Source organism: Nipponia nippon, unplaced genomic scaffold (assembly GCF_047370975.1).
Source record: "Nipponia nippon isolate SJK-2023a ecotype South Korea unplaced genomic scaffold, ASM4737097v1 scaffold_1, whole genome shotgun sequence".
Lineage (NCBI taxonomy): Eukaryota > Metazoa > Chordata > Aves > Pelecaniformes > Threskiornithidae > Nipponia > Nipponia nippon.
The window spans coordinates 24456569-24483603 of record NW_028262290.1 but is presented as its reverse complement, the minus strand read 5'-3'; the positions used below and the strand labels follow the sequence as shown (position 1 = coordinate 24483603).

Below are 27035 nucleotides of genomic sequence, written 5' to 3'. Positions count from 1 at the left end.
AAAAAAAAAAAAAAAATCAAAACCAGGCTTCTGCTTTGAATCTCCCACTATAGTCACCTTTTTCTCCACAAACTATAGAAAGCACTTAGGGACACAAACACCCCTTCTCCTGTTTTAACCACAGAACTTGACACGTAAAAACCACTGATGATACAACATCCTCATGCAGTAAGAGAAAACATTATTAAAAGAAAAGTAAATTAATAACATACTTTTCATGGTCCCATCTTCCTCTTCATCATCATCACTGTTTATTACCATGGTCCCCAAGTCTGATTCTAACATAGTACTGTTGTGTTCAATCATTGTCTGAGCGCCTTCACTCATCGTGCTTGTGGCCCTCATGGTACCAGCACTCTCTGAACTGGTCTTCACCATGGTATGAGAGTCCAGCTCATCTTCATCCTATGAAGAAACATTTGTCAGAATGCAGCAGATCGTTAAAAAAACCCCAAAGTTAAGAAGCAATCATTTAGATGTTCATTCATTAGTTTTTGTATCTTCACATGACCTAGTTGTACTGCTAGACTTCCAGGTTTAAAACTTTAAAAGAAATTACAAAATAAAAAATGTTCCCTATAAAGGAAGAATATAAGCTTTCTTTCTCACAGATGTACAGCAGGATGGATATACCAGAAATGCGGCCCGCACACTCACTTTGCATCGGCAGCCAGTTTTGAGTATCTTGGCGATTTTCATGACCCATTATACCTCCTTGGGTTCCAAAATCAGTACCACATTTTATAGAAAGTGATTTGGTTGTTGTGCAATGGACTATCACCAAGCATTTGTGCTGATCACCCTTAACTAAATATCATGCCCAGCATCTTACATTACACACAGCACCCAGATGACAGGCACCCATTCAATTTAGGTATTAAACAATGCTCCAAAATAGTTTTGGAAGTCCACTGCAGAAACAGAAAAATCACCTTGGCTTACTTCAAGTATTTAGTTCTCTTTAAAAACCTCTGTCACAAGAGCAAGCAAAATGTTGATACTATGTAGAAAACTACCTGTAGAGCAGACACTTAACTACTAAGTGGGTGGGGGAGCTAATATCATGACAAGATACAATAGCATTTTCAATCAGTGACAATAATGGGCCAGGAATGTGAAACAGAGAACTAATGGCAATCCAGTTAATAAATTACAAAATTCATATGGAATACCAGTATTTGAAAACATTAATGGGAAATCCCACTCGTTTCCAAAGTCTGATTTAGATTATATGCACAACAGCATTTCGGGAATAATGTGAGGGACTATACACATTTTCTATATGAGTAAAAGCTATTACCCAAGGGGAAAACAGAACAAAACACCACCCCCAAACAAACAAAACCAACAACAACAAAAAACCAAAACAAAACTAAAAAAACCACCCAAGCCCCCAAACCCTACAAGGTCTGGCACTTTCTGTTTCTTACTGAACTTGTTCCTTTCCTTTCCTGTTATTCCCTGAAGCAGCAGACAATTTGCCTCTAGTATAGACCTAAGCGCACGAGCAGGCTACGCTGCCTGAGTGCCTGCTCTCTAATGGCTGGTCTGAGCAGATACTGAGAACTGTAGTTAGTAGCAATACCAATACACCAGCTCTTGAAAATTAGTCTATTACGTTTCAACAAAGAGACACAAAGATAGATCTAATTTTGATTCAGAGAGTCTGGCTAACAGCATAACGTACTGAAACCAGGACAGAGATCTAAATCTGTGATTAAAGTTTTAAATGTCAAAAGAATCATTATACTTTGTAAAAATATTAAAGTTCTTCATTTGCATTCTTTCTGGGTTTTTTTAGTTGCATCCTAAAACACTATATTTAGTACCCTACCCTTAAAAAAAATATGATATTCCCAAAGATACAGATAGTTTACAGCTACAGCGTTAGAGGACGGTGCCAGTGAATAAATCAGAATATTTTAGTACTGCTCCTCCTGGTGGCAACTTTAATTTTCTTTACACACCCCCCCCCCCAACATTCTTGCTAACCCCAGTGGTTTTTACAAGTTATATTTTTCCCTTTCTAACAAGGGTACTCAAAGTAAAGTCCAAAAGTGTCTTTTTGCATTGCATTTTAAAAGTGCCCGAACAATTAAGTTATTATTGTTATTATTTCCAAGTGCTTCTTTCACTACTGCAATACAATGCAAAACTGACTCACAACGTACTGCTAGTTCTCCTATTAAGCACTACAAATGTGGCGTCTCTGATGTACAGGCAGGCAAATGTCTGAGCTTAAGGCACAGTTACATTTGATTTACAAATTTGTTTGACTAATATTTATATCCACTTGCAGTGCATATGGTTCTAAACTTACTAAAACCGAAATCAGAAATGAAGCAAACACTTTCCTGAGGCTTAAAAGTTTTATTTTAGAAGTTAGTGGAAAAAAAGTGATGGCTAACAATAAGAACAAGTATGAAATGGAGTCCTAAGTGGCCATTTTCGTATCTTCTGCTTCATTAAAAACACTGATATTTTATATCTTCAGTCAAATCAAGTCACTGGATTTGTTCCAAAGACTAGCATTTCATTTTCCAGCCTAAGAGTGTCAAAAGCCTTTATCTTACTCTTATCTCTCAGCAAAGAGAACAGTTATCTTCTAGTACCTAGAAGACTAAGGATCACAAAAGCCCACCTTGGTACTAAAAGAACAGTTGTCCCAAAAAGGGCAATACATGACAATTTTGATCAACAGTGTTTTCCCTAGATCAGGAATGATGTACTGAGAGAGAGAGAGCAATATAAATTGGGGGGGGGGGGGCTGTGCCTTCCCCAAAATATTTAATTTTGTGGGTTAAGCCAGATTGCTCCCAGAACTACCATTCCAGTATTTCTCACAAATATGAGATATAGTTAATATGGCAGTAGACTATACTAGATCTGAAAAAGTAATTTTATAAAAATATCCAGTGGATCCAAGTCATCTAAGTGCACATTTACACGAGAGATGAAAGTGATTCCGTTGTACAAATTCTGATTCATGCCTTACAGTTTGTAAATATTAATGTAGAACTTCTGATCTGTTGTTAAAAAAGGTAAACCCACTGATTAAATAAAAACAAACACAATCTCAATTTTAACCAGGAAAAATATAAGGTCTTAAAGCTGAAGTGTCATGTTCTCATACTGTTTATGAAAACAGATCCAAGAATCAAGCAATAAAACCAGCTAACTCTGGAATTAAACTCTCTGCTGTTCTCTTGTGTACAAGTAATAAGCACTAAACTTGTATTTGACAGGGGTTTGATACACCAGTAGACAGCAACAGAAACAGCGCACGAGCGAGAGCACTAACATCTCTTGAAATGCTACAGAAAATACAATCAGCTACAGAAACTCTGAACAACATTACAGCGTAAAGTAAGTACAAGTAAAACATTGCCAATAGCCTGCAACCCTACGGGACTAACTGTTTGGATCTCCTTATTTACCAAAATAAGTTAGAAGATTAACAAAACCAACCCTTAAAGCATGAAAATGCAATCATAGAGACTTAATGATCAGGACAGCCAATTCAAAGAGACTTTAGGGGAAATAACAGGCAAGACTTTACAATATGCTTGTAACATAAAAGATCTCATCATCACACGAGAAGGTTTCTCGGAAAAGATGGCCTTGCACATCATACCTGAGTCTACATCATGATAGAAGCGAGTGAGCTGAGGTGATAAAGATTAATGGATTTTTCTGTTGCATTTTTAACATTCATAGGAAAATACGGGATGAGGACTGATAAAGAAAAAACTAAACAAGACAAGCAAATACGGCAGCTTGCCTTTAAAATCTCTTTAACTATGGTTTGTGCATGTAAAAAGAACACTAGGGGGCACCAGAGACAGCTAACTAGGCTGCAATACATTAAAGGAAGATTTACATGCTGGCAAAATTTAGTATCCTGTAAAATAATTTCATTTACTATTAACACCTCATCATCACCTTTGAAAAATGTGGCTGTAGTCACAGCTATCTTTTTGTAAAAGCACTGTAGCAGCTACATAAACACATAATACAGTTTGGTCAAGAACAAGGATTTTGTAAAAGTTCCTAACGCGTACAAAGCCCAACTACAACCTGAGTACGTACTTCACACTGAGCACGCATTTAAGTTTAAACCCATCAGAAAAACAGGTAAAGACTTAACTTTCAGCACACACTCAAATCCCATCAAATTCAATAGATATATATCACGAAACAGCATTTAAGCTTGTTTTCTACCTCCTTCTAATTGATATACCTAGTAACAATGACCTGCTGCTCACAATTACCTCCCTATGTTTACTCTTCCTATAATTGGTTTCTGGCTCTAAATTGCTGTGGATTTTAACAATATGCTCTTAAAAAGCTGTTTATGCCCGTTGGGTAGCTATATTTCACTTGACAAAGTCATCTTTACATATTTCTAACTTCAGGACACTTAAACGACTGCAATCAAATTTAATTAGCACACGTCAAGTGTTCTTTGACTTAAAGGAAAACTACTATGAAAACAGAAAGTTTTAACACTGTTTGACATGCAAAGTTACATATATAGATCTTTATACAGATACACAGATATATCATATACATACTTTCCTGCATCTTTCATGTGTTCGTAAATGTAAAAACCTTCAGAAAAATACAGCCTAGTGTATCAGATTTAAAATACAGAACAACTCAAATGACTCACTAGTTCCTTTAAAAGAACTATATAAATATTGTAAAAATATAAAGGAATAATTACAGCAATTATTTCTTAAGGTCTCAAAAGAAAGATGCCAACTTCTCATAATTAATATATGATTAAACAAAGAAACTTTTGTATGAATGAATAAATAAGCCTACATGTAGGAATAATTGATTATTGATGGTTGGCTAAGTTGTTGATAGTTGTCAACCAGTACATGTCTAAGAAAAACAAAAATGGAGTACTGAAGTAGTAATTCCTTGTCTGAATATTCTAAAATAATTAAGCATTTCTCGCATAATAGAGACATTAAAATGTAAAAGAAAACATACAGGAAGAGCTGCTTGTTAGCTCATTCCTTTAAAGATCCACAGAAATAAATATTTAGACATGTTTCCTGAGAGCTGCCAGGCAACGAGTTACTTTACATTCCCGTAATACAGCTGCCCAGCCTCAGCATCCAATTCACATCACACTTCAGAAAATGCACGAGAGAAGAAATCGGTCATGTTTAGTGCTGCCTAAACTAACATTTAAACTTTGATATTGGGATTAACCTTCTGTAGAATACACCACTTGCAATTTTTGCTTAATTAAAAAAATCTGTACAATTACCTCAGCACCTATCAAAACATGTCAGTTTGTCAGAAGGCATTCTCATCACATGAGCAGCTCTCGTAATAGGCATAAAATCAATTCAGAGCACACTATTTGTAATGATATTACATCTCTCTGGAAGGATACGGACGTGAAGACTGTATTCAACCTGGCCATTTATTTACAACTGTATAATACGAAAGTTTGAACAGCAAAAAATATTTTAAATTGACAACTTCCCATATTATAAAATTCACAGAAAATGGTAAAAATGAAAAATAAGAATTAATTTTAGGAATGTGACTCTTCCTCACCTGAAAGAAAACCACCTGAATCGATCCTGAAGATTAAGCACACAGTTGTGAAACCTTTGCATCCGATTAATTCTCCAAACCCACCCACTCCTCTCCATTCTACTTTCAGTTATAACCCGAGTGCCCATTACAATAAATATATGGCTTTGAGAGGGAATTAAAGCTATAAAAACTTATTCAAATGTAACAGTTAGGGTTAAATCTGGTTTCCTAACAAAAGGAACATCATAGTTAGAACATTTTGCACCTTTCTTCTTGATGGGTCCCAAAACACATACCAGTGAGTAATGAGCATAACTGCTCATGCTTTACATAGGAAATTCTTGGGGGTTTAGATGAATAAATTCAAGCCCCCAATAGGTTAACTGAAATTGTTCTTTTTCAACAGTATATGGACTCAATTCACTGCCCATGAGAGAACTTTAACATTGATAAGACTCTACTTGACACTAACATCAATATTTGCTCTTGCTTTTAGGTGTTATTAAATATGCATTTCTCCAGGTTTGAGTCCGCCTTTGCACTTCTGCAGTGAGGACTTCACAGCAATATCATTGGGAAAAATCCACTGCTAAGGTATTATTTTCCAAAATTTATGTGCTAGGTGGCTATTACTTTCCAACTGAACAGTGACTCCAATTCCATATACAATCTGAAAACATTTCTAGATACTGAAATATGAAGAAATATACACATGACTTACTGTCACTACTACTACCCAAAGGTAGTAACATAGGGACTGTCATTATCTGTTTCTAGAACTGCTGCCATCGTTGCAAGTTGGCTTATCAAAACCTGTATTATCATTTGAACTGTATGTTCATGTAGTCATGCAAACTATGCATAAGCAGCCCTTTTATTTCTTCAGGGTTCTGTGGAAACTGGTACCTAAGGAGGAGGAATGTGCAATGGTTATTTATCTTTATGCTTGAATGCTGGACTGCTGACTTCATCCGCTACAGTATACCAAACTGGCACTCGTATTATCTGTTTTCCCTTTCCAGAAGGGAAAGAATAAACACTCAGAAGTGTAAAAAAAAGAATTGGTTTATTATTTTTCTGGCAGTTCCCCAAACAAGTTCCAAATGAAATGAAAGACAATCTTTGAGCTTATTTTGAAATTAAGCATTATTTCAAATTGAAGTGGGGGCTTTTGGGGGGCTTGCTTTTTGGGATTTTTTTAAATGACAAACACAAATGTTCCAATGCTTTCATTTTATTTTTCTGGAGTTTATCCTCGTTTCCTTTAATAACTTGTGGGTCCATTGATCAATCCCTGCCTAGCACAGATTTTTGTTTTTAAAGTGTACTGTCCAGAATTTCACTTAATTCAGGCCTCAGTCACACCTGCATGTTTGCTCAGGAGTCTTCTAGCATGCAGTACATGAAAAACACAAATTCAGGAAACATGGTACAGAAAACTTCTCTGATTAAATAAAAAATTGTAACAGTTTGTCCTGCTGTTTCCTAGTTTGGCTGGTTATGTGCTTTTAGCTGACCAGAATCTTTAGTGACTGTAACTGGAGAAGATGCTGGTGTCATCTCTCAAATGAACCTGAAATTTCTTAAAATGATGTACTGCATTGAAATACAGTTGCAAGATACGGGAAGTCTGTATTACAGCCAAACAATTATTAATACCAGTTCGGAACAAGATTAGTTCTGTGTTGTGACAACACGAAAGCTATTCATAGGTCACTACTAAACATGGAGTTTTGACAAACTGTATTTGTCAACAAGGAAATCCCTCCTCCTCACCATCGGTATTCTTCATTTCACTCACTCGTACCCTCACTATTTCTATTAAAGCTAAGCATTTCTAAACTTTTTTCACTCAAGGCTTACCAAGCAATGCAAAATTATTAAAGGCATATATTTACTGACAGCAAAAGTCATGCTTGCTACCAAATATCACATTAACAGTTTCAACAAAAGTAAAAATGTCATCCTAATTACAAACCTTATCACAGATTATTTTTTAGAATCATAAAACCATATGAAAATTTAGGGAATTAAAACATCTCAACAGCATAAAAGAACATAAAAATCTTTTTAAAAATAGGAACAAAAATCCCTTTTTACTTAATCTTTTTATGACAACAAACTTTTTCAAAAGTTTAACTGTTCAATATAAACCTTACAGCAAAAATAGCTGGACACCCTCTTGTCCATTACAAGACATTTTTGCACTAGTAAATACATGGTGGCTTATAGTCTTCCTTCGATAAAGCTGATGGAGCTAAAGGGATAAAAAGGCACAAGACCTCTCCAGAGTAATCTCCAGGAGTCATGAAATTTATCTATCCATGATCAGGATAAAAAACAATGAAATTATCACACTGACAAGCGCCACTTCCCACTTCGCCAGCAGCACCCGCTAGTACTTCCCTTTGTCTGCTCTACCTACAAGCGGCATATCAACTGCTTATCTTTGCACATGGTCTCTACATTTGGAACTTCCCCCAAGCTCCAAGAGATCTATTCCTTCCCCCTGCTGAAGTTTACAAGAATGACACAAACTATTTTTAAAAAATATCCATTTTCTTTGCCATGAGCAAAGCTGGCCTTTGCTAGAGAACTACAGTTAAACTCTCAGTCACCTTACCATGGTATTACAAACACATCCTCTGAATTACTGTTGCTTCAAATACACACATAGGTCTGTAGTAAATGTAAGACAGCCTGACTTACCTTAGCCCACAATGAATTTGACTACAGACTATTGGTGTAGCCTATCCTACTACTGGACCTCTCTCACAGCAAACAAAAGAGACATAAGATTGTAAGGATTAACCTTTCTGTGTTTTCCCCAAAGAAAAACAGTTACAATAACCCGTTAAGTAGAGTTAGAATGTGTAGTTCAAGCAGCTAACACCCCTTAGCAATATGCAGTAACCACCCACTTGAACTTAAACTTGTCTTCTTATGCTCTAAAATATTAAGGGATAGTTTGCATTAATCTCTTTTATGCTTTGTATTTGGCCTACCTTCAGTGTCACTTTAAGTCCATCCTTCACAAAGTTTACTTTGCATTAAAATAGACCCATAGACGCAGCCAGCTTATCTTGGTGATGAAGCAAACTACTTAGCTCAAACATGCAACCACAAAGGCTTATGTAATTACGTCCAAATGCAATATATTATGCACTCAATATCCAGGATCCATCTCTCAACTTCTCCTGCAAATATCATTCGGTATTATCCATTAATTTTAGTTAACCAATTATAGCCTGTAAGTCAGTATCACCATAGAAAACTAAAAAGGAGTACAAGACATCAAATTACTAAGGATGATAAAACAACTTCTAAAAGAACTTCAATAATTAACTCCAAGGATACTATAGAGCGTAATGTGCACGTTCAATGTATTTTATTATTTTTTTAAATAATTCTGAAGTCTCTTACAAGTACAGAAGTACAGTGGGCTTGCCCTAAAAAACATACCCTTCTTTTCAAAATGTCCATATTGCTAAAGTTTTCATCCACTCTCTCATCCTTCTTGCCTATTTGTCATCTTAAAGTCTTAACTAGTGATCCCTCCACTCTAGGTAATACAACTACAAAGGCTCATTTTCCAGCTTCCCCCCTTCTGTCTTTCATTATGCCAAAGTCATACTCTACTTTTCATTTTTCTACTACCTTTCTTTTCTGAGTTGACTAGTCTCATTCACAAGCCCCCTTTCTATCTATCATTTCATTCTGTACTGAGAAGTCACCTCAAATTGGCCTCTTCCATTACCCACCTGTTAAGTTTTCAAACCCCTTTATTCTTTTGTCAGGTCTCCTGCTACTACTGGCAGGGCTGCCTCTAGCCCTCTGCAAGACTGTCATTATTGTCCTTTAAAACTCCTCTACATCATGGTCACGAAAAAAAATTGAGCAAGGTATGCTAACACCAGAGCTTCCCATGCTGACTAATCTTATGTCTCCTCTGCCTGTGCTCCTCTGTCATCCACTCTGACCTTCTGCCTTATATTTAAGAACAATTTCTTTCAAGTGGAGAGTGACTTCTGATTCTGGGTCTGTTGATGCTCATGCACTGGTATATGATTACAGGCCATAAAATTCTGTCAGTATAAGTAAAAAATGACAGACTTAGCATTTCCATAGACTACAACTGCACTTTTTAAGAGTAATGCAACCTTGCAGCAAAGGTGGCTAATGGTATCCCAGGCTGCATTAGGAAGAGTGTTGCCAGCAGGTGGATGGACATGATCCTTCCCCTGTACTCAGCACTGCTGAGGCCACACCTGGAATGCTGTGTCCACTTCTGGGCTCCCCAGTACAAGGGAGACATGGGCATATTGGAGAGAGTCCAGTAAAGGGACACAAAGATGATTAAGGGACTGGAGCATCTCTCCTGTGAGGAGAGGCTGAGAGAGCTGGGACTGTACAGCCTGGGGAGACCTGAGCTCATGGGAGACCTCAATGTGTACAAATATCTGAAGGAAAGGTATAAAGAAGATGGAGCCAGGCTCTTTTCAGTGGTGCCCAGTGACAGGACCAAAGGCAATGGGCACACACTGAAACACAGGAGGTTCCCTCTGAACATCAGGAAACACTTTTTCACTGTGAGGGTGACCGAACATTGGCACAAGCTGCCTGGGGAGGTTGTGGAGTTTCCCACCTTGGAGGTACGTAAAAGCTGTCTGGACATGGTCCTGGGCAATCAGCTCTAGGTGGCCCTGCTTGAGTAGGGGGGTTAGACCAGATGGCCTCCAGTGGTCCCTTCCAACCATTCTGTGATTCTGCTCTATCAGCCCTGCTAACCAAATATACTTCTGTTGTTTTCAGATTTGAGGCACCTATCTTTTACACTTAGTGACAAGCAGAGTCTCACTGTCTTTTTAAGTCATAACCTGTTTCCTGACTGCACCACGAAAGTACATAGCAAAATTCCCATCTACTGCAATGGTAACACAAATAACAGATTCCTGCCCCAATCCTGCATTTGAGGTTCCCTTATACTAAACACGGAATAACTGGGGGAGGGGGTGGGGGAGGGGGGGGAGAGAAGGAAGTGTAGTTGCTAAATGGTTCTTCACTCGAGGTGGACCAAACTTCTGTTGCACCCTTCCACCCAGTAGTGGGAGAGGGAAGGTGTACACCACATAGTGAGCTGGCATGGATTGTTTCACCACTGTCTGGCAATTTCATTCCACATCTGAACCTCAGACTAAGTAATTAGATGTCATACCTAATTTTGGGTTAATGAAAAAGATATCAACAACACCCAAGTGTTTGAGGTCTACAGCTCAGAATGCAATAATAGGGAAGAAAGCATGCTAGTAAAGACATTAGGTTTTTATGTCGGTAATAAGTCAGTCTCTTCAGAGCTCAACTATTCAATATATCAAGTCACAAACATCAACTCTGCATGTCAAGTCCCATATCTCCACAAAGGCAACATTTCCCAATGTAAAAAAAAATAATCCCAATCTCCCCTGCCTGTTTTATTACTGACTAAGCAAATGTAATCCAGAGTAAGCCATCTTTATAAACACAAGCTATCAATACTCCTAGAACAGAAGAACATCCAGCAAACAAAAGATCCTACTGTCTGTTGGGATACAAAACACTCCACAGAATCTGCTTGAAAAGTATTCCTCTATATAAATCATCACCTAACACTCTGTAACACATAACAAGGATTCTTCAGTTTGGGATAAGGCAGACTGCATTACTGCACTGCGCTTCTCTGTTTGCTCAAAGCTGTAAGATTTCTACTAACGTTCCAGCCTCCATCTTCTCTGTGCGTTATTCCTGAATGACCTTGGCTTACATTGCATGTGTGGCAATACAATTCTTTGAAGCACATACTGCTGGATTGCACAAGACTGCCCTAAAATAAATCACGTAGGGAGAGTAATAATGCCAGGAACACTGACTTACTCCTAACATTGCCAAACAATGCTAAATGCAACCTCCTTATCACACGACCTGCTTCTCTCATCAAACGTATGCTGACAATGTCATCTGAAGAATGAAATGCTGTCACCATTTTCACTTTATAGGTGCAACTTGACTGAAACCATATTGCAGTCACTACTCGCTGTGCTTCATCACAACCATTCTGTGTATTAGACTTTACAAAAAAAAAAAAAAAAAAAAAAAAGAAAGTGCCCTGAGCTGAAAATTAAACCACTTGTCTAGAAGCCCGTATGTGAAAGTCAAACCGTAACGCTTTTGGTTTTTTTGGTTTTTTGGTTTTGGTTTTTTTTTTTTTTTTTTTATGTTAGTCTGAAGAGCTTAAGTTGACATGGTTTCTTTTCCCACCTCCTAGAAAAACTTGTTACTACGACATCTCATGGAATAGTCATCGCTCATAGGCTAAAAACTAGGTAGAAACCTGGTAAAGAAAAGTATTTGAACACAAGTATTTCTACTTCTACTCATAGGAGAAAAACAGCAACTTATCTATAAAGTACAAATAGTTATAGGAAAAAAGGTACACACCGAATTTTCTTCCTCCTCTTCTAGTTCTCTCTGTTGTTCCTCATGTCGCTTTGCCTTTATCTCCATAGCTTCAGTGATCAGGTCCCTTAAAATTGAAACTGGCTTGGCATTCTTAATAAATGTATGCTAGGAAAAAAAAAAAAATCATTAAATTACATAATATCATTACAATAGTTATGCTTCAGATGTAATTACAAGTACTATTCAACACCACACATTTCAGTGATAAATAGTATTTTACATTACACAATAATTAAAATATACACTAACACAACATAGAATCATAGAATGGTTTGGGTTGGAAGGGACCTTAAAGATCCTCTGGTTCCAACCCCACTGCCATGGGCAGAGACACTTTCCACCAGACCAGGTTGCTCAAAGCCCCATCCAACCTGGCCTTGAACACTTCCCATGATGGGGCATCCACAACTTCTCTGGGTAACCTGTTCCAGCGCCTCACCACCCTCATAGTGAAGAGTTTCTTCCTTATATCTAATCGAAGTCTACCCTCTTTCTGTTTAAAGCCACTACCTCTTCTCCTATCACTATGTGCCCTCGTAAAAATTCCCTCTCCAGCTTTCTTGTAGGCCCCCTTATACATATACAACATACAATATCTTTTAGCTGCTTCATAACTAAGATTTTAAATAACCACAAGCCTTGGGAAATGTAATCATATAACAACTGTTCTATAGTTAAGGATATAGTTGTCCAAAGGAAATGTGCAGTAAGTAGTAAATAAATAGAGTGGTGATTGTCTGACATAGAAAAACAAACTTTTTCAGATATTCAGTTACAGAATTTAATTAATCTTAACAAACTGACAGCATAAATTAGTGGCTATAAGCAGAGCAACTATGGCTGCCTACTTCAACAGACCTGTACTTTATATGTCCTAAAACATTTCTTGATCTATGATGCTGAAATGTGGAACAAGCAAAAAAATATGTTACTTTTAGCAGGAAGATTAATTTTTAATTCAAAGCCATTTAAAACACCACTTCTTCCTTTAAGATGACATGTGCACAATACCATTTACGTTCATTTTGCTGTCTAGTAAACACCTGCTGTTAGAAAAATTATGACTTTTGCGTCATTATGCAAATACAATTTAGGCAAAATGTAACTCTAAGCACCTCAGAAATGTATTATTAAATATTAAAAAATTGTTCCACAAAGAACAGAACTGATGAAGCCTCGCATCCTATACCTATTATCTGTCTTCTCCCTTGATGTATTAATTCAATTACTCTCCTTTTTCTTCCATGATCTGTCCCCACAAGCAGTACTTTCATTCCCACTCACACATACCCACAGCACCTCCAGCTCCATCACACGTGCTCCAAATTCCAGCTGGGGGAAAAGGCAACACGTACTCATGCTGGAGACAGTATTTGGTTTTCTGGACAGTCAGCACATGAGAAGAGGAACACTGAAGCTTCCCCACCCCCCCTTACTTGCACACATTAATGGAAGTCTCTTCTATCCAGCTGCCAGTATTCAGCTAACCATATGAACTTCAAATCTTTAAGGTCTCAAGTGCTGATTCACACATCACACGAAAATCTCTGTCTAATTTTTACTCTCCTTGCAGTCTACATTTTGGTATTCTCACAGTGTGGAAAATAAAATATTCATAACATGACTTAGGAATTTGATGATCTATTACTGGAAACTACTTTGCAAAATTCTTATGTTCTCCTTGTGGTGGAGTTCACTGGAATTTAAATTTTAAAAGAGGCTATTGCTAGCTAGAGACAGAATAAATCTAGCATGAGTGTCTCACAGATGAAATTTCAGAAGATCAGATTCTTATGTAAACTGATGAACAAAGAAAATTAAGAATAATATTTACCAACAGCAGTGAAAAGTGTAAAAGAACTCTAAATTATCCAAAAGTTTAATGAATTAGCAATCAGGAAAGTAGAAGGAGCAAAGGACCTAGCAAAATTTTTCCCTTCTGTCTCATTATCAAAACAAGCTTATTTACAGGAAATTTTACATTCCATTTCAATCTTCACAGGACCTATTGTAATTTTTCTAGAAAACTTTCCCCCCCTCTTTCACTACCTTTGTTCTTTGTTTTTCCTTAGTTACTCGTAGGCTTATTATGACAGCTCTGAAGGCAGTGGATAAGACAAATACAGGGCCAAAGGAGAAAACTTTCTTTGCGTTTTCTCTCTCCCCCACGCACTGTGTGGCCCCTGTAAAATTATGTCCATTTCACAGAGACTAAATCTTTCTTGATAGATCAGTCCGTCCTGTTTGATTTTTGTAGTTCTTTGAAATCTTCTGCTTTATTTCTATCTCAGTACCAAAAAGATGCAACTGTTAAATTTCTGCAACTACTACAAGCTCAGGTCAGCGAGCGGGCGAAAGCCTGGGACGCCCTGCCCTGGCTCCATAGGTCCACACTGCCAACTGTGGCTCGAATTTAGAAGTGCCCACTTGGTATAGCTCAGCCCAAGAACAAACTCGTTATACCGTACATCTGCATCAGACCCTTCTAGGACACAGAACAACCTGTCTGCTTAATTTGACATGACCAGAAGGAAAGATTGAATATACTCCATGGGTGGTCCACACTGAGGGGTAACCTGGGCTCAGTTCCTTTACTTAACACTTGCCTAAATCCTGAGATCTATTGAGGGCCTCTAACCACAAAGCAAGGATCTGATTTTAACAGCAAGAACCAGCCCTAAACTGTATAAAGAGCAATTAATTTTTAGAAGTGGCAAAGGAGAAATAAAACGAGGGTAGAGATACAGAAGCTAACAGAGAAAGAACCACAAAATGGAAAAGAAATAAGGCATCGTAGTAGTTAAAATGAGATTTGCCCTTAGAAATTTTCACAACAGTTCTGGTTTGAGACTAGAGGAACAAAGCCATAAAACTTGCATTTCCTCAGTAACTTAAATACTGACCTGTAGCAGCTGTGTTGCTGTAGCTCTTTGTTCAGGATTTTTCACTAAGCATTTCTTCACAAAATCTGTGAATTCATCAGACCAGAGCTCAGGCTTCCGGAAGGTTGGAGGGGGATTTGTAGGAATCATAAAAATAGCCTAGATAAAAATCAAATAACAATAGCAAGTTTAAACAAAACATATCAGCACAGCACTAAAGCCAAGTAAATAAATTGCTTTATCCACCTTTCTTATCAGGCTAAGAATCTGGAAGACAAATTTTAAGTAAGTTAGGATTTCCACTCAGATCGAGATCCAGGAAGTAAATCCATCTGCTACTAATGTACCTACTTCCCATTAGATTTTCTCTATTTAAACTGTACCCCATTAAGCACATCACTTGTTATTTTATCTATTGCTGTTTATCAATCTTAAGACACGATTTTGTTCTTTCAGAAATTCTAAATAATAGAAGTAACAGCACTGCTTGTTTAAGCAGACACATATAAAGCTGCTGTGAAAAGCCAAGTTCACCTTCTCCTCTCTTAACTGCATTTAATTTTATAGGAGAATTGCTTAGGAAATTTGGTAGGACTACTATTTCCTTTTGCATTCATAATTCTTCAGATGTAGTTTTAAAACTTGCTTTTCCTAATAAGATTTAGAAACATATGCTAAGAGACCTAAGACAACACTAAAAGATGACAAAAATAAAATAATCAAGTAACTTGTCTACTAGCGTTGAGAATTTTCTTGAAATTGAAAAGGCAGCATTTTACCGATATAACAGAAATTTCACACTGTCAAGAACCATATGCAGACAGATTTTTCAACTAGGAAAACAGATCCATGCTATATAAAAAAATGTTTGTCCTACTTAAGATTATATATATTGTGCCATTTTCTTTATGATTTTTCCCAGGTTTTCCTCTAATTATAGATTTACACTTGTAGGGGGGGAAAAAAGCAGTAAAATTCTGAGACTACTGTAAAATAATCGGAAATTTTGAACTTCTGTACATAATATCTCAAATGCATTCCGTATCATTGCTTAAGATTTACACGACAGCAACACACTATTCAGACCTAGGTCTATCAACAGAAATAAGCTATTATTTTCTTCTAAAACCAGGTTCAAGTCAACCACATTTTCCAAAGTGAAAGGGAATAAAAGTTCTTAATTTGTTTTCCTACAAGAATAGACAGAAATATATACTCAGAAAAGGGGAGAAAAATGAAATGAGGTATTATGCACACCATTAACATCACAGAGGCACCAGAAGCTTCAGCCTGTGCTTGAAACATGGGAAGAAGGGAAAGGAAACTTCCTGAGATTTTATCCATAACTTCTTAAGAAGTCTGACTGGCCTTGAAAGTTAGGTAAACTTGTTCAAACCCTCATTCTAAAATTCTTTTCATATGCTGAAGAAAAGCAGAACCCATGCAGAATGATGCAAAAACTGTTTACTATCATTTTAATGAAAAATTATTTCAGTACTGAATAATTTGCTTTAATTCAAATACTTAAACATTTACAAAACTCATTTCATTATCTGTCTAATACAAGAATTACAAGAAGAGACCTGAGCATTTTGTTTAATAAAGATGTATGCTACAATAGCTTTATATTTTCAGTGTGCAGCTGTGCCAAACCAGTATATTAACTCAGACAGGAATCATGGCACTCTATTACCCTGTAATTGGCCTTACCTACTTCACTTATGATACAAGATTAATCATCAGTAGAAGTGAAGTGCTTCTGGTATAAAGCAGTAGCTAACAAATTCAGCTCTTTCTGTCCTTGAAGGTAATGATCTCTTCTGAACTTTGAACTGATGACTTTTAATCTTATCTTCAGCTACTTTTCCATAGCTACTGCAGAGCTAGCTGTTAAAACACACAGCTGTAACAGAAGACTAGTAACTTCTGTTTGTGGTGTCAAAATATATACCTCCTGTTTGATAATAAACATTGATCTGTCTCTGGGCAGGTAAGCAAAGCTTAGTTTCAGAGTCCTACTCAGCTCCAATGTTCTGGGAAAAATATTTGCCTTTGCCAAATATTTTCATCAACTACACAGCAATTAAGAACCATGGCAAAGAAGTGACTTCTTTATAATTCACAAAGGACAAGGAGAAGAAAGAGGGAATTAATGAATCATTCTTTTATGGCAGGCAATAAAAGTCACAAAAGGAGATATCCAAGAGCTAGAGTTAGGGTCCTAAATCCACATTTATGCTTTGTATGTTTCTTGAAAATACCTACTTCAGAAACACGTATATTTACTTAAAGCTTAAACTGAAGGCTTTTTTAAATCTTGGTATGTGACATGAACTGTGTTAGCTGAAAAAAAAAAAGTTTAGATGTGCTTTTGTAATACAAGACAACATATAGAAACCACTTATACCAAATGTTTAGTCCAACTTGTTAATTATGCCATGCACTTGCCAGCGTTTACCTCTCCCCCCCAGCTCTCAGCGCTCCCTTTCGTTAACTAGCCCAAAATGCTGGTTTTCAATTCCATCTTCCCCCTCTACTTCCTCATTTTGGCTTGCATATTTCTCTGCATAAAAGTTAAGCTTGCTCTCTCTTTCAAAACACTCTATGATTTAGCTTCCAACTACTTCTGTTTCCTTCCAAAAAGCTTGCAGAGCAATCACTGGGGAATTATAAAGCTAGTCCCAAATCTCCAGGAATAAAAACAAAAGACTTATCTGACAGTAACTTATTCCTCATTTGTGCTTCCATTTTTTGTCAAATACATCTTTTCCATCCTAGAGAACTCTGTCCTATTTTAAAACAAAACTAAGCTGTTTCAGTCACTCTGTTCCATGGGTGCCGAGGGAAGCAAGAAACCTAAGAGACTTGTTTTTTTCACGCTTCTTTCACCTTACCCTGTATTTCTCCACTCCCTGTGTTCTCCCAAACTATTACCTGTAGTAATTTTTTGCTTCCACTCCACTTATAATTTTCTCTAAAAGTTTCCCACAGCTATTGGTATTAGTTCAGTTCTCACAGTAGGGCTGATGGCAATGCTCATACAGCCAGCGTTAGGCAACTGTTGCTTAAAAGGAAAACCAAACCAAACCAACAGCATCAGCTAGCACTGAACATAAGCTACCATCCACCCAATTACATGGGCTGAACTGGCAGTAACAACTGCAGGAAACATTAGGAGGAAATTGTTCAACAGAGGGGGCAGGCTCTGACACACTACGAAAGAGCTGGGGCTAATTCTTCTCTCCCACCTTCAACATCACCTTCCATGTTTCTCTACATATCTGAGACAGACTGGCAAGTCTTACTCAAGTAACACATCAAATATACAGCCAAGATGTTAGATTGTATGATTCAGTCTTCAGTTTTAACCACTCAATCATCCTTTTTTTTAAAAAAAAAAAAAAAAAAAATCTCTACGCTGCGAGATGTCACAGGCCTGAGGGACCATGGCAGCTTAATCAGTTTGTCTTCACCCATCTGTAGCAGAGAGCCCATTCCAAATTTGTCCTGAACTGGTCCCTCCTCCTCTGAACCTTGAGCCCAACTCTCTACTTTGAATCATCTTTCATACATTGCTCTGAGGCAAGCCCTACGCCCTGCAGTGAAACCAGAATCCAAGGCAAACTACAGTATACACATGACAAAGGATGGGGCGGGGGAGCAAGATCCATCATCCAGGGCAGCTTTCAGTGGCCACTTCTGAACTTGGCACTAGACAATCTCACACAGTTTCTACCACCATAACCGTTGCCTGGAAGCACTTACCTGCCCAATGACCAGCAGTTACTGTTAAACTGAATACTGGACTGAGGACCAGGTCTTAAATGAGAGCAGAACTGCGCAAGTCAGCACATGATTTTCTTTTTCTTTTTCTTATTCTTAAAGTGCCAAGCATTTTAAACAAAGTCCAGGCTGAAGACATTTTTTTTGTGAAGGTTCTTTTATGGACAGTTTTATTGGCGTGAAAATGTAATCAGATGAATTAGGAAATGCAAAAAGAAAAATGAGAGCCTCATATACTGCATTTGGAATTTCCTAATCAGAAAATCCTTGCAGCTCATTCTTCCTGTCAGTCAGGGTACTACATCTGTATTTCACACAGCCCATGAGCATATTAAATGACCAACAGTAATTTGGTAGAGGTACTATATCTTTTGGGTTTTAGCTCCTTGAATAATTTATCTCTACTGCTTAGTTTAAATAAATGACTTGTAATAAATAGCAGGAAATCAAAAGAGTAACTTCTACTGTTATTATTTGCCCAGTATCATGAATGCTACTTACTGAAGGAGAGAGTAAAGATTTTATATTGTGGCGATTTTATAATTTTCATGCTGTGAAGCTCCACTGCCAGAATCTACAGAGAGAAACTTTTTTAGAAAGAGGGTAAGGACACAAGACATTCACAGGCAATTTGTGACGCCATAGTTTTTGGCACCACAATTATACTACTTAGCTTATCAAATCTACTGCAGAAAACAAACTCCAAAATACATCTAAACTCAATAACACATTTTAGAGTACAAAATCCTATTTAAGGCTGGGGGGTGTTAAATATTGAATACTGTAACATTTTATTAGCTTTAGAAACAAAGAATCAGCTGAAAGAGACATTTTTCTCTTCTATGTGATAGATGTCATAGAACTTCCCTCCCTTCTTGAATAGCCTTCAAAAGGCTATTGAAATACCACCAATTATTCAATTACACAATTCAACAGCTGTCTAGAAATAAAACACCAGCATGGACAAGAAGGGTGAGATACTAGTAGGTTCTGCATTGGTTTTGCTTTGTTGAGCTTTTTTTAAAAAAAAATTCAGAACTACAATATTGTTACAACAAAGTTTTTTGCAAGACTTTGTACCAGTGGAAAACAAAGTTACTGAACAACGTCTCGTGTTTAAAGGCAAGGAAGTCAGTTTATGACCTGCTTCAGTGTAGATAATAAATGTAATTGTTAGAAGCACCCCAAAAATCACCAGCTTCCTCCTCTCGGCTGCAAACACAGTAGTTCATGAAGATCTAGTGCACTCACATTTTTTGTGCAGAATTACAAACAGGTCTGGTTCCATCAGACATCTATCAGATACCTGATCCAAGGAGATTTTCAATATCTCCCAAGTTCGATAAAATCCCTAACTGGAATCTGAACATGCGATTCAAAACGTTTGAAAAGCTTAATTCTCCTTCTGTGTGAAACATTACTTCTGTAGAGGCAGCCAATACCAGTTTTTACTCTTTCTTTTCAGAAAGAAGAAAGTGGCTTCTCAATCACGCACCAATTCCGACTCATCCAATTATCTCTTTCTTTCTTTTGGGGGGGGGGGGGGGGGAGGGTGGAAGGGAATAAGTGCTGCTCTTTACTAATCTCAGTGACAAGAGCAACATGAACTACAGAGATCAAGAAAGAACCACTCAAATCAAAACTGTGCATCCAATGGCCCATGCAGTGCTACTTTCTTCATTTTCACTGCCTGTATCATACGTCACATACTTCTAACAGAGAAGTGGCTTGAAGAAACACACTAAACCAGAGCATTCATTTCAATTTTGCACAGGAAAAGCAAACAGTTTATCCTGAATTAAAGACTAGCGAAATGCAGAAGCTGTCAAAGAAGTTTCATCCTCCTAATTTACCACTAATACTTTTTTGAAACTGTGTCATAAAAAGCATTGACTGAAGGTATGTCCAGTGAATAAATACTCCAGACTGATCTAGCCACCCAATGGATAGATAACTGCTTCTCCCATATCTTAGCTAAAACACATTTTTCATTTAAGCTAAAATATTGAAGAAGCTTTTACCAATTTAAGGGACAAAAATGTTCATTAAAATTACTTATTTTTCAGTCGACTTTAAAAATGAATTATCAAAAGAAAAATGTTTGGAAATGCCATCTTTAAACAAACAAACAAACAAACAAACAAACAAACAAAAACCCAGACCAGCAATTACATTATTCTGAAAGCTAGATCATCAAAACAGAAAGGAGACACTTTTCCTCTTTCAGAAAATTTAGTACCAAATATTAAAAAACACCCCCACCTACTCCTACCAATAAGATTACATTTCCAACATTAAATGAAAACTTAAAGATTCCTATCACTGCTCAACCAAAAGGGCACTTTCTTCAATGGGAGTTCACAATGACTGTTCATCCCACCAAGTAACAGAACAAGAACACCGTGCTGTTACACCCACCTGCCTCACAAGCTCCCAGCGAAGTACAGCTAGAATTATCAACACAGGCCTAAATGCAGAAGGAATAAGTAGAGATTTAGTCCAGGGAACAGCTGGACAAACAGTAATTGATAACAGAATTTTTAATCCTAATGAAGGGAAATAATGTGACATTTAACATACAGTTCTATCATGCTCACCTCAATAGTTCTTCAGTAGTGATCACTGATCAAATCACATACACAATGCTACACACAGTAAAAATGACATTGAAATTATTTTAGGATAAAATGACAGACAGTTCACATATTCACCAGGAGCATTTAAAAAATAAAACACCAGAACAAGGGAGGGGAAGAAAAAAAAAAAAAAAAAAAAGCAACACACCACCAAAACCCATATCTGTTACCAGTAGTTTAACAGCCATTTACTGTCACAAGCTTCCCTCTGGAACGATGACCTTTGCTGTTCAAAGCAAAGTATGATGCACTTAAGATGTAAAGTAATAAAGTAATAAATACAGAAAAAATACATAATGGAAAGAATAATCACATGATTAACAGCAAAGATGGGTTACTGAGAGATAAGCCATTTATATTGACCTGTATATTTATTATTGCTAGTAAATTCATAACATTTTGACAGCGTTACAATAGGTCAAGAATGTAAAGATACCAATCTCAAACATTTTGCAATAGTTACTGCAATTGTAAATGTACTGAAAAGAATCAACGCTTGCTTTGTTAGCGCCGTCACACAACAGAACTGTGCCTCAAGATTCACCTCTGAACTTACTCTTTCTACTAAATGTGGGAGTTGGACTCAAGGATCCTTATGAGTCCCTTCCAACTTGAGATATTCTATGATTCTATGATACTTCCTTTAAAAAAAAAGGCTTTAAATTTTCAGTTTGGGTTTGTTTGGGTTTTTTTTACTTGTTTTAAACAAGCTCACTTATACAACTGATTTTTAAATCCCATCACATATCATAACGTTAAAGTTCTACCATATCCTGAGACAAATCTGCAGTAGTATATTTAAAAGGCAGAATTTATTGCAGTGGGTGTTACCCAATTAGCAAGACAAAGAGCAAGTTCCCCCTGCTAACTCATCTAAAAGGATTGTGTCATCTCCATATGTCTGTTCATTATCAAACCCTTTTTTCAGATGAGTAACAAAAATATTTATTACCACCAATCTTTTCCCAGAAAGGCATTCCTCAGCATGCTTTCCTACTGCCAGTTAATTTACCAATTTACCCAGGGTTTTTTGTTTTGTTTTGTTTCTGAAAGTTTCTTGACCTCTCATAAGTCATCATTTGTACTACCAAAGAGATCTGGAAGCAACTCAACAAATTACTTGATGGAGCCGTATGCAAAGAAACAACTTTATTTATCTGCAGTGGCAAGCAGTGGCTTGCTTATTCTTCTGCCTTCAAGCCCAGCAGCCCTATCAATATTTCTCCAGGCTTTTTTCCAATATATTTTAAAATTTCCCTATGATTTGAGGAACTCTTCATGACTTCTGCCTGTAGGTTTTTTGGCTATTATCTTGTCCCAACTTTCCATCTTCTACTTTAAAATGGAATAGTTTGAGTTTTTCTATTCAATTCAGCAGGGCTATTTTGCTTTCTTGAACTCAACTCTTCAGCACAAAACATTCCTGAATTCTACCATTCAGCTGAACATTGTCCTCCCATTTCCATTTCGTTTAGAGACGTAACATTGAAGTTCCCATTTCACCTGCAATGTTACGAAGTCATTAGCATCAGTGAAGTTACACCAGAAGAGACAACCAGCAATCTGATCCTCAAAATTCTCCCCTCCCTCAACTTAGATAGCAAGCCTTTAAAGAAGGGCAACAAATGCCTTTCAAAAGTCTGTAGAAATGAAAATAAAGCATGGAAATATCTGCAACATCATGAAAGTTTTTTAACTGCTCTTTGGCTTCGTTGGGTTTATTTTGTTGTTTCTTTGGGAGTTTTTTTGTTGTTTCTTTAGGGTTTTGGGGGGGGGGAAGGTGTTTTAGATAAGTGAAATTACACAATTTTTAAAACAAAGGCATTCACTGAAAACAAAAATAATTTCAGGCTACTCAAGATTTTGTGCTTAAACTACCCCAGGCAGCTAAAGGTTTTGAAATTTTTTTTTAATTGACATGTACAGGAATTTTCAGAGAAAAATACCTAACTTGCAAATAATCCCATATAGGTACAAACCAGCATAATTATTTAACATTTTATTGAAAAGTTATATTGAAAGTTCACATCCACAGTAATTGCAAGTCTCCACATCTTAACAGTGTCCAGGAACAAAACAAACCAGAACAAAAAAACCCCACACACAACAACAATGACTAAAAAAATCCAAACACTACCAGTAACCAAGACAATGAAAGTCAGCAAGTCTTACAAGCACACACAAGAGTTTCAAACACCTGAAAGGAACTGCAGCATTCAGACACCATCTAGGACAGTATTTCCAACAATTTCACTCACCAAAAGGAAAACATAAATGAGCCACAAATTAATTCATGATTGTTGTTCTGAAAAGTACCCTCAATCTCAGCATTGGGTGAGCAAAATACATTTAATCTGGAGAAGGAAAAAGGTTGCACACATGTATGCACATGTGGGGCTTTTTTAAGATTTTTTTTTTGAGGGGGGAAGAGTTTTGTGTGGGTTGGTTGTTTTGTTTTTTTTTTTTTTTTTAAGGTAGAAAAAATGACATAGATATTAAGCTGTCCTTAGACTGAAAGAATTATCTGATGCAGTGGTTTAGCCTTCTAATTCAATTTTTACTTGACGCAGACTTGGAAAAGAAGGTATTTGTAAACATAGTTGTATAGGAGAAAAATTCCTTTTGATAGTGATGGGCAACACCTCCTCTTTGTGAGGAAATCCCCACAACAGAGAGATGGGGCCACTTCAGACCACTAGCCACTTCAAGGTTCTACTATAACCTTCAGGGAACTTCACCAACATTTAAGAGTCTCTCAGGCCAAATGATACATTATAGCAGATATTTGCTCAAGAGCCAAGCAACTCACTGCCTAAAGGATATTTCCCAGCCACACAGGTGTCCAGGAATCAACAGAGGAAGTAGGTGTCTTCATGAATGTTGGTACGTCTCAGATAGAAGCATCCTGCTATCACTTAAATCCCCCCTTTCACAGAATCCAAGATCTAGAACATAAGAGAAGAGTCTTGAACCTGAACAACTTTTTCTTTTTTCAGCATTGAACTTGAACAACTAGTTTCTTATCAGTTACAAAACAAGGAAATGGTTCTGAAAGTGCACATTACATGACTGAATCCAGGGAATACTCTTCCGATTAATTTAGTCTTCTTTCACCGTAGTTTCTTTTACTCCTGATTCAGTACTGTCTTGAAAATTCATAGACATAATGCCTACAAAGTTCCAATTCTGTTACCCAGACTAAGAAACTTACTTTCCTTCCAAGAAAACTCCAACAATGTAGCTTACTTCAACAATAAAATATTTTCTCTTCTTCCCACAGTATTTTCTGCAGTTTCTGAGAAAATGAGGCAGTGATTATATCCAGAAATATATTAACATTTACTGAGACATGAAGTGGAAAAACTGCATTTGCAATTATATTTACTAATAAAAGAGTCAAGGAGTGAGTAACTTATATTTGTGAGAAAAAGCTGTAGTAAACTTGCTGCACATTAAATGTGAAACCTCTGCCATAACCACACGCAGTAGTAATGACAGAAGGCATTCAAGAAATATGCAGTAGTTCGTCTTTATTCAGGATACATTAGACCTCCAGCAGCAGTATTGTGTTCAGTTTTAGGCACCGCACTTTCAGAGATGTGAACCAACTGAAGATGGTTCAAAAGAGAGCAACTATAATGCTTAGATATTTAAAAAACACAATCTGCAAGGAAAGACCGAATGAATCAGGATTGTCTAAAGAGGAGGTAACTATAGTGAGAAACATAGTAACAGTCTCCAACATGTTAAATGCCGCTTCAAAGGAGGAGAAAATATTTTTTTTTTCAAGTCTATAAAGAACAGAAGAGCTAATGAGGTTACATTTCAACAAAGAATATTCAGGTTACAGAGTAGCAAAGTTTCCAACAAACTACCTGAGAAGTTCCAGAATTTTTCATTGTATTCTACCAAAAATTACAGACAAACACAGTTTCAGAATTGTATCATCAAAATTTGGGCATGTGTTTTGAAGATCTTTTCTACCACCACCTCCCCGTTTGCCCTGTGTTCATGCAAATCATGCAATCTCAGAAGACATAGTATTTTCCCCATGTCTAACCTGAAAATTCAGTGGAAGAGTGCATTACACAAAGATGAAACCAAATGAAACTCCATGTACATTCTTCACAGGTTGCTCTCTCTCCCTGCAACAGCTCCTCTGCCTCTGATTTTATGTGGATTATTTATGTGGACTTACATTTAAGAGTCAATACTTCGAAAGGTTACAGGCAGCACAAAAGAAAGCGGGAGTTCAATCTCGTCATGTCACAACTGGAATAGAGTCTTGCTAGAAAAATAATCTGCACACTGTGAATTTAAAAACCTACAGTGGCTGACAGCTCACTGGGATGTCCAAAGGTGACTTTGTTAATGAAAAAGAAAAAAAAAAAAAAGAAAAAAAAAAGAAAAAAAAAGAAGAAAAAAAGAAAAAAAAAAGGCACTATCATGTCTGGTCAGCCTAGGTACAGAAACAGAATGATCATGTTTCTTCTGTTAAACATGAAACAAAAAGGAACAATGAGCAATGCTTACAACCATGTTTGCTGCTTCTTCCTTCACCATTTACAATGGCAACAGATGAACAGCTGACAGCAAGAGCCAAGCCACCAGCACACGGAAAAACGACCCATTCACTTGCAGTGTTCAAACTAAGAAATAAAATTAAACTGACAGATTACAGTATTCCAGATATTAAATGCCTGCATCCCACTGAAATAATGGAGATGTCTAATCAATTACAGAAGATTTTCTAGTCTATGAAAGAGTAACTGAGTATTAAATTCTTATGTCTTAAAGCTTTGTCTACCTTCAAGCAAAGAAGGAAAACAACTTCTCCTGTCTCTGCTCCACTGACACCCGAGGTACTGAGAGAATACAAGACTCAATGGCGCTGCTTTCCCAGCTACCAGGTGCGTACAGAGAACAGTGTTACTGTCCTTGCCTAGCTAGTATTTCCAATATTCTCCCTAATAGTGCCATAAAAATATCATTTACATTGTAGCCCCTTAATTTCATTGCTAGATTACTGTAAAAGTTATCTACATCCTTTCCTATAAGGAAATGTAGTTGCTAGAGTAAATCTAACTTTTTCTTCTACTCTATAGGCTATGATGCAGATACAAGCAGTGGGAGGCATCACAAAGTAAAATCTGGACATTTGAATGACCAAATGAAAAAAGAGAAGTATAACCAAGACATAGTATTACTTCCACAATGACACTAGGCTTACATTTTAAAAAATAACACCCCTTTTAAGCCAAAGTGAATAACACAACTACAAGATCAAAGTCAGAATTAAAAATTCAAATATACCACTGGAACTGATACTTCAGTTCTTCATGGCACTTTGTTACCTTGGTAGGTGTAACCATTGCTCTCTGAAACAGAAAGCAAAAAATATGAACTACATAATGGCATTCAAAAGTAATCCTACCAAATGACAGAGGTAAAACAATACATCAAATTCTGGACAGATTAGGTAGATTAAAAATAAATTATCTTTCTAAAATGGTATTGTGTCTGATGAAACTGGAATTGGTAAGGATTGGTCATGATTTAATAACTGGCACCACATATATCCTAAGGAAAATTCTTCCAGAAGGGAAAATGTTCCAAAGAGAATACATACAGACAAAATTCAAATGCCAATTATTATTTTTTTAAAAGACGACAGTAA

At 36.9% G+C, this 27035-nt stretch overlaps 1 protein-coding gene across 3 annotated transcripts in view; it reads right to left on the bottom strand.

The window, feature by feature from the left end:
* STK3 (serine/threonine kinase 3) overlaps positions 1-27035 on the bottom strand; it is a 138197-nt gene that overhangs the window by 57927 nt on the left and 53235 nt on the right. For all 3 annotated transcript variants that reach the window (XM_087749066.1, XM_087749075.1, XM_009469315.2), the window contains exons 7-9: positions 14961-15098; positions 12037-12162; positions 213-405 (exon numbers count right to left, since the gene is read on the bottom strand). In XM_087749066.1, coding sequence (XP_087605192.1) covers positions 213-405; positions 12037-12162; positions 14961-15098 — 457 coding nt within the window. The remainder of the gene's footprint in view (positions 1-212; positions 406-12036; positions 12163-14960; positions 15099-27035) is intronic.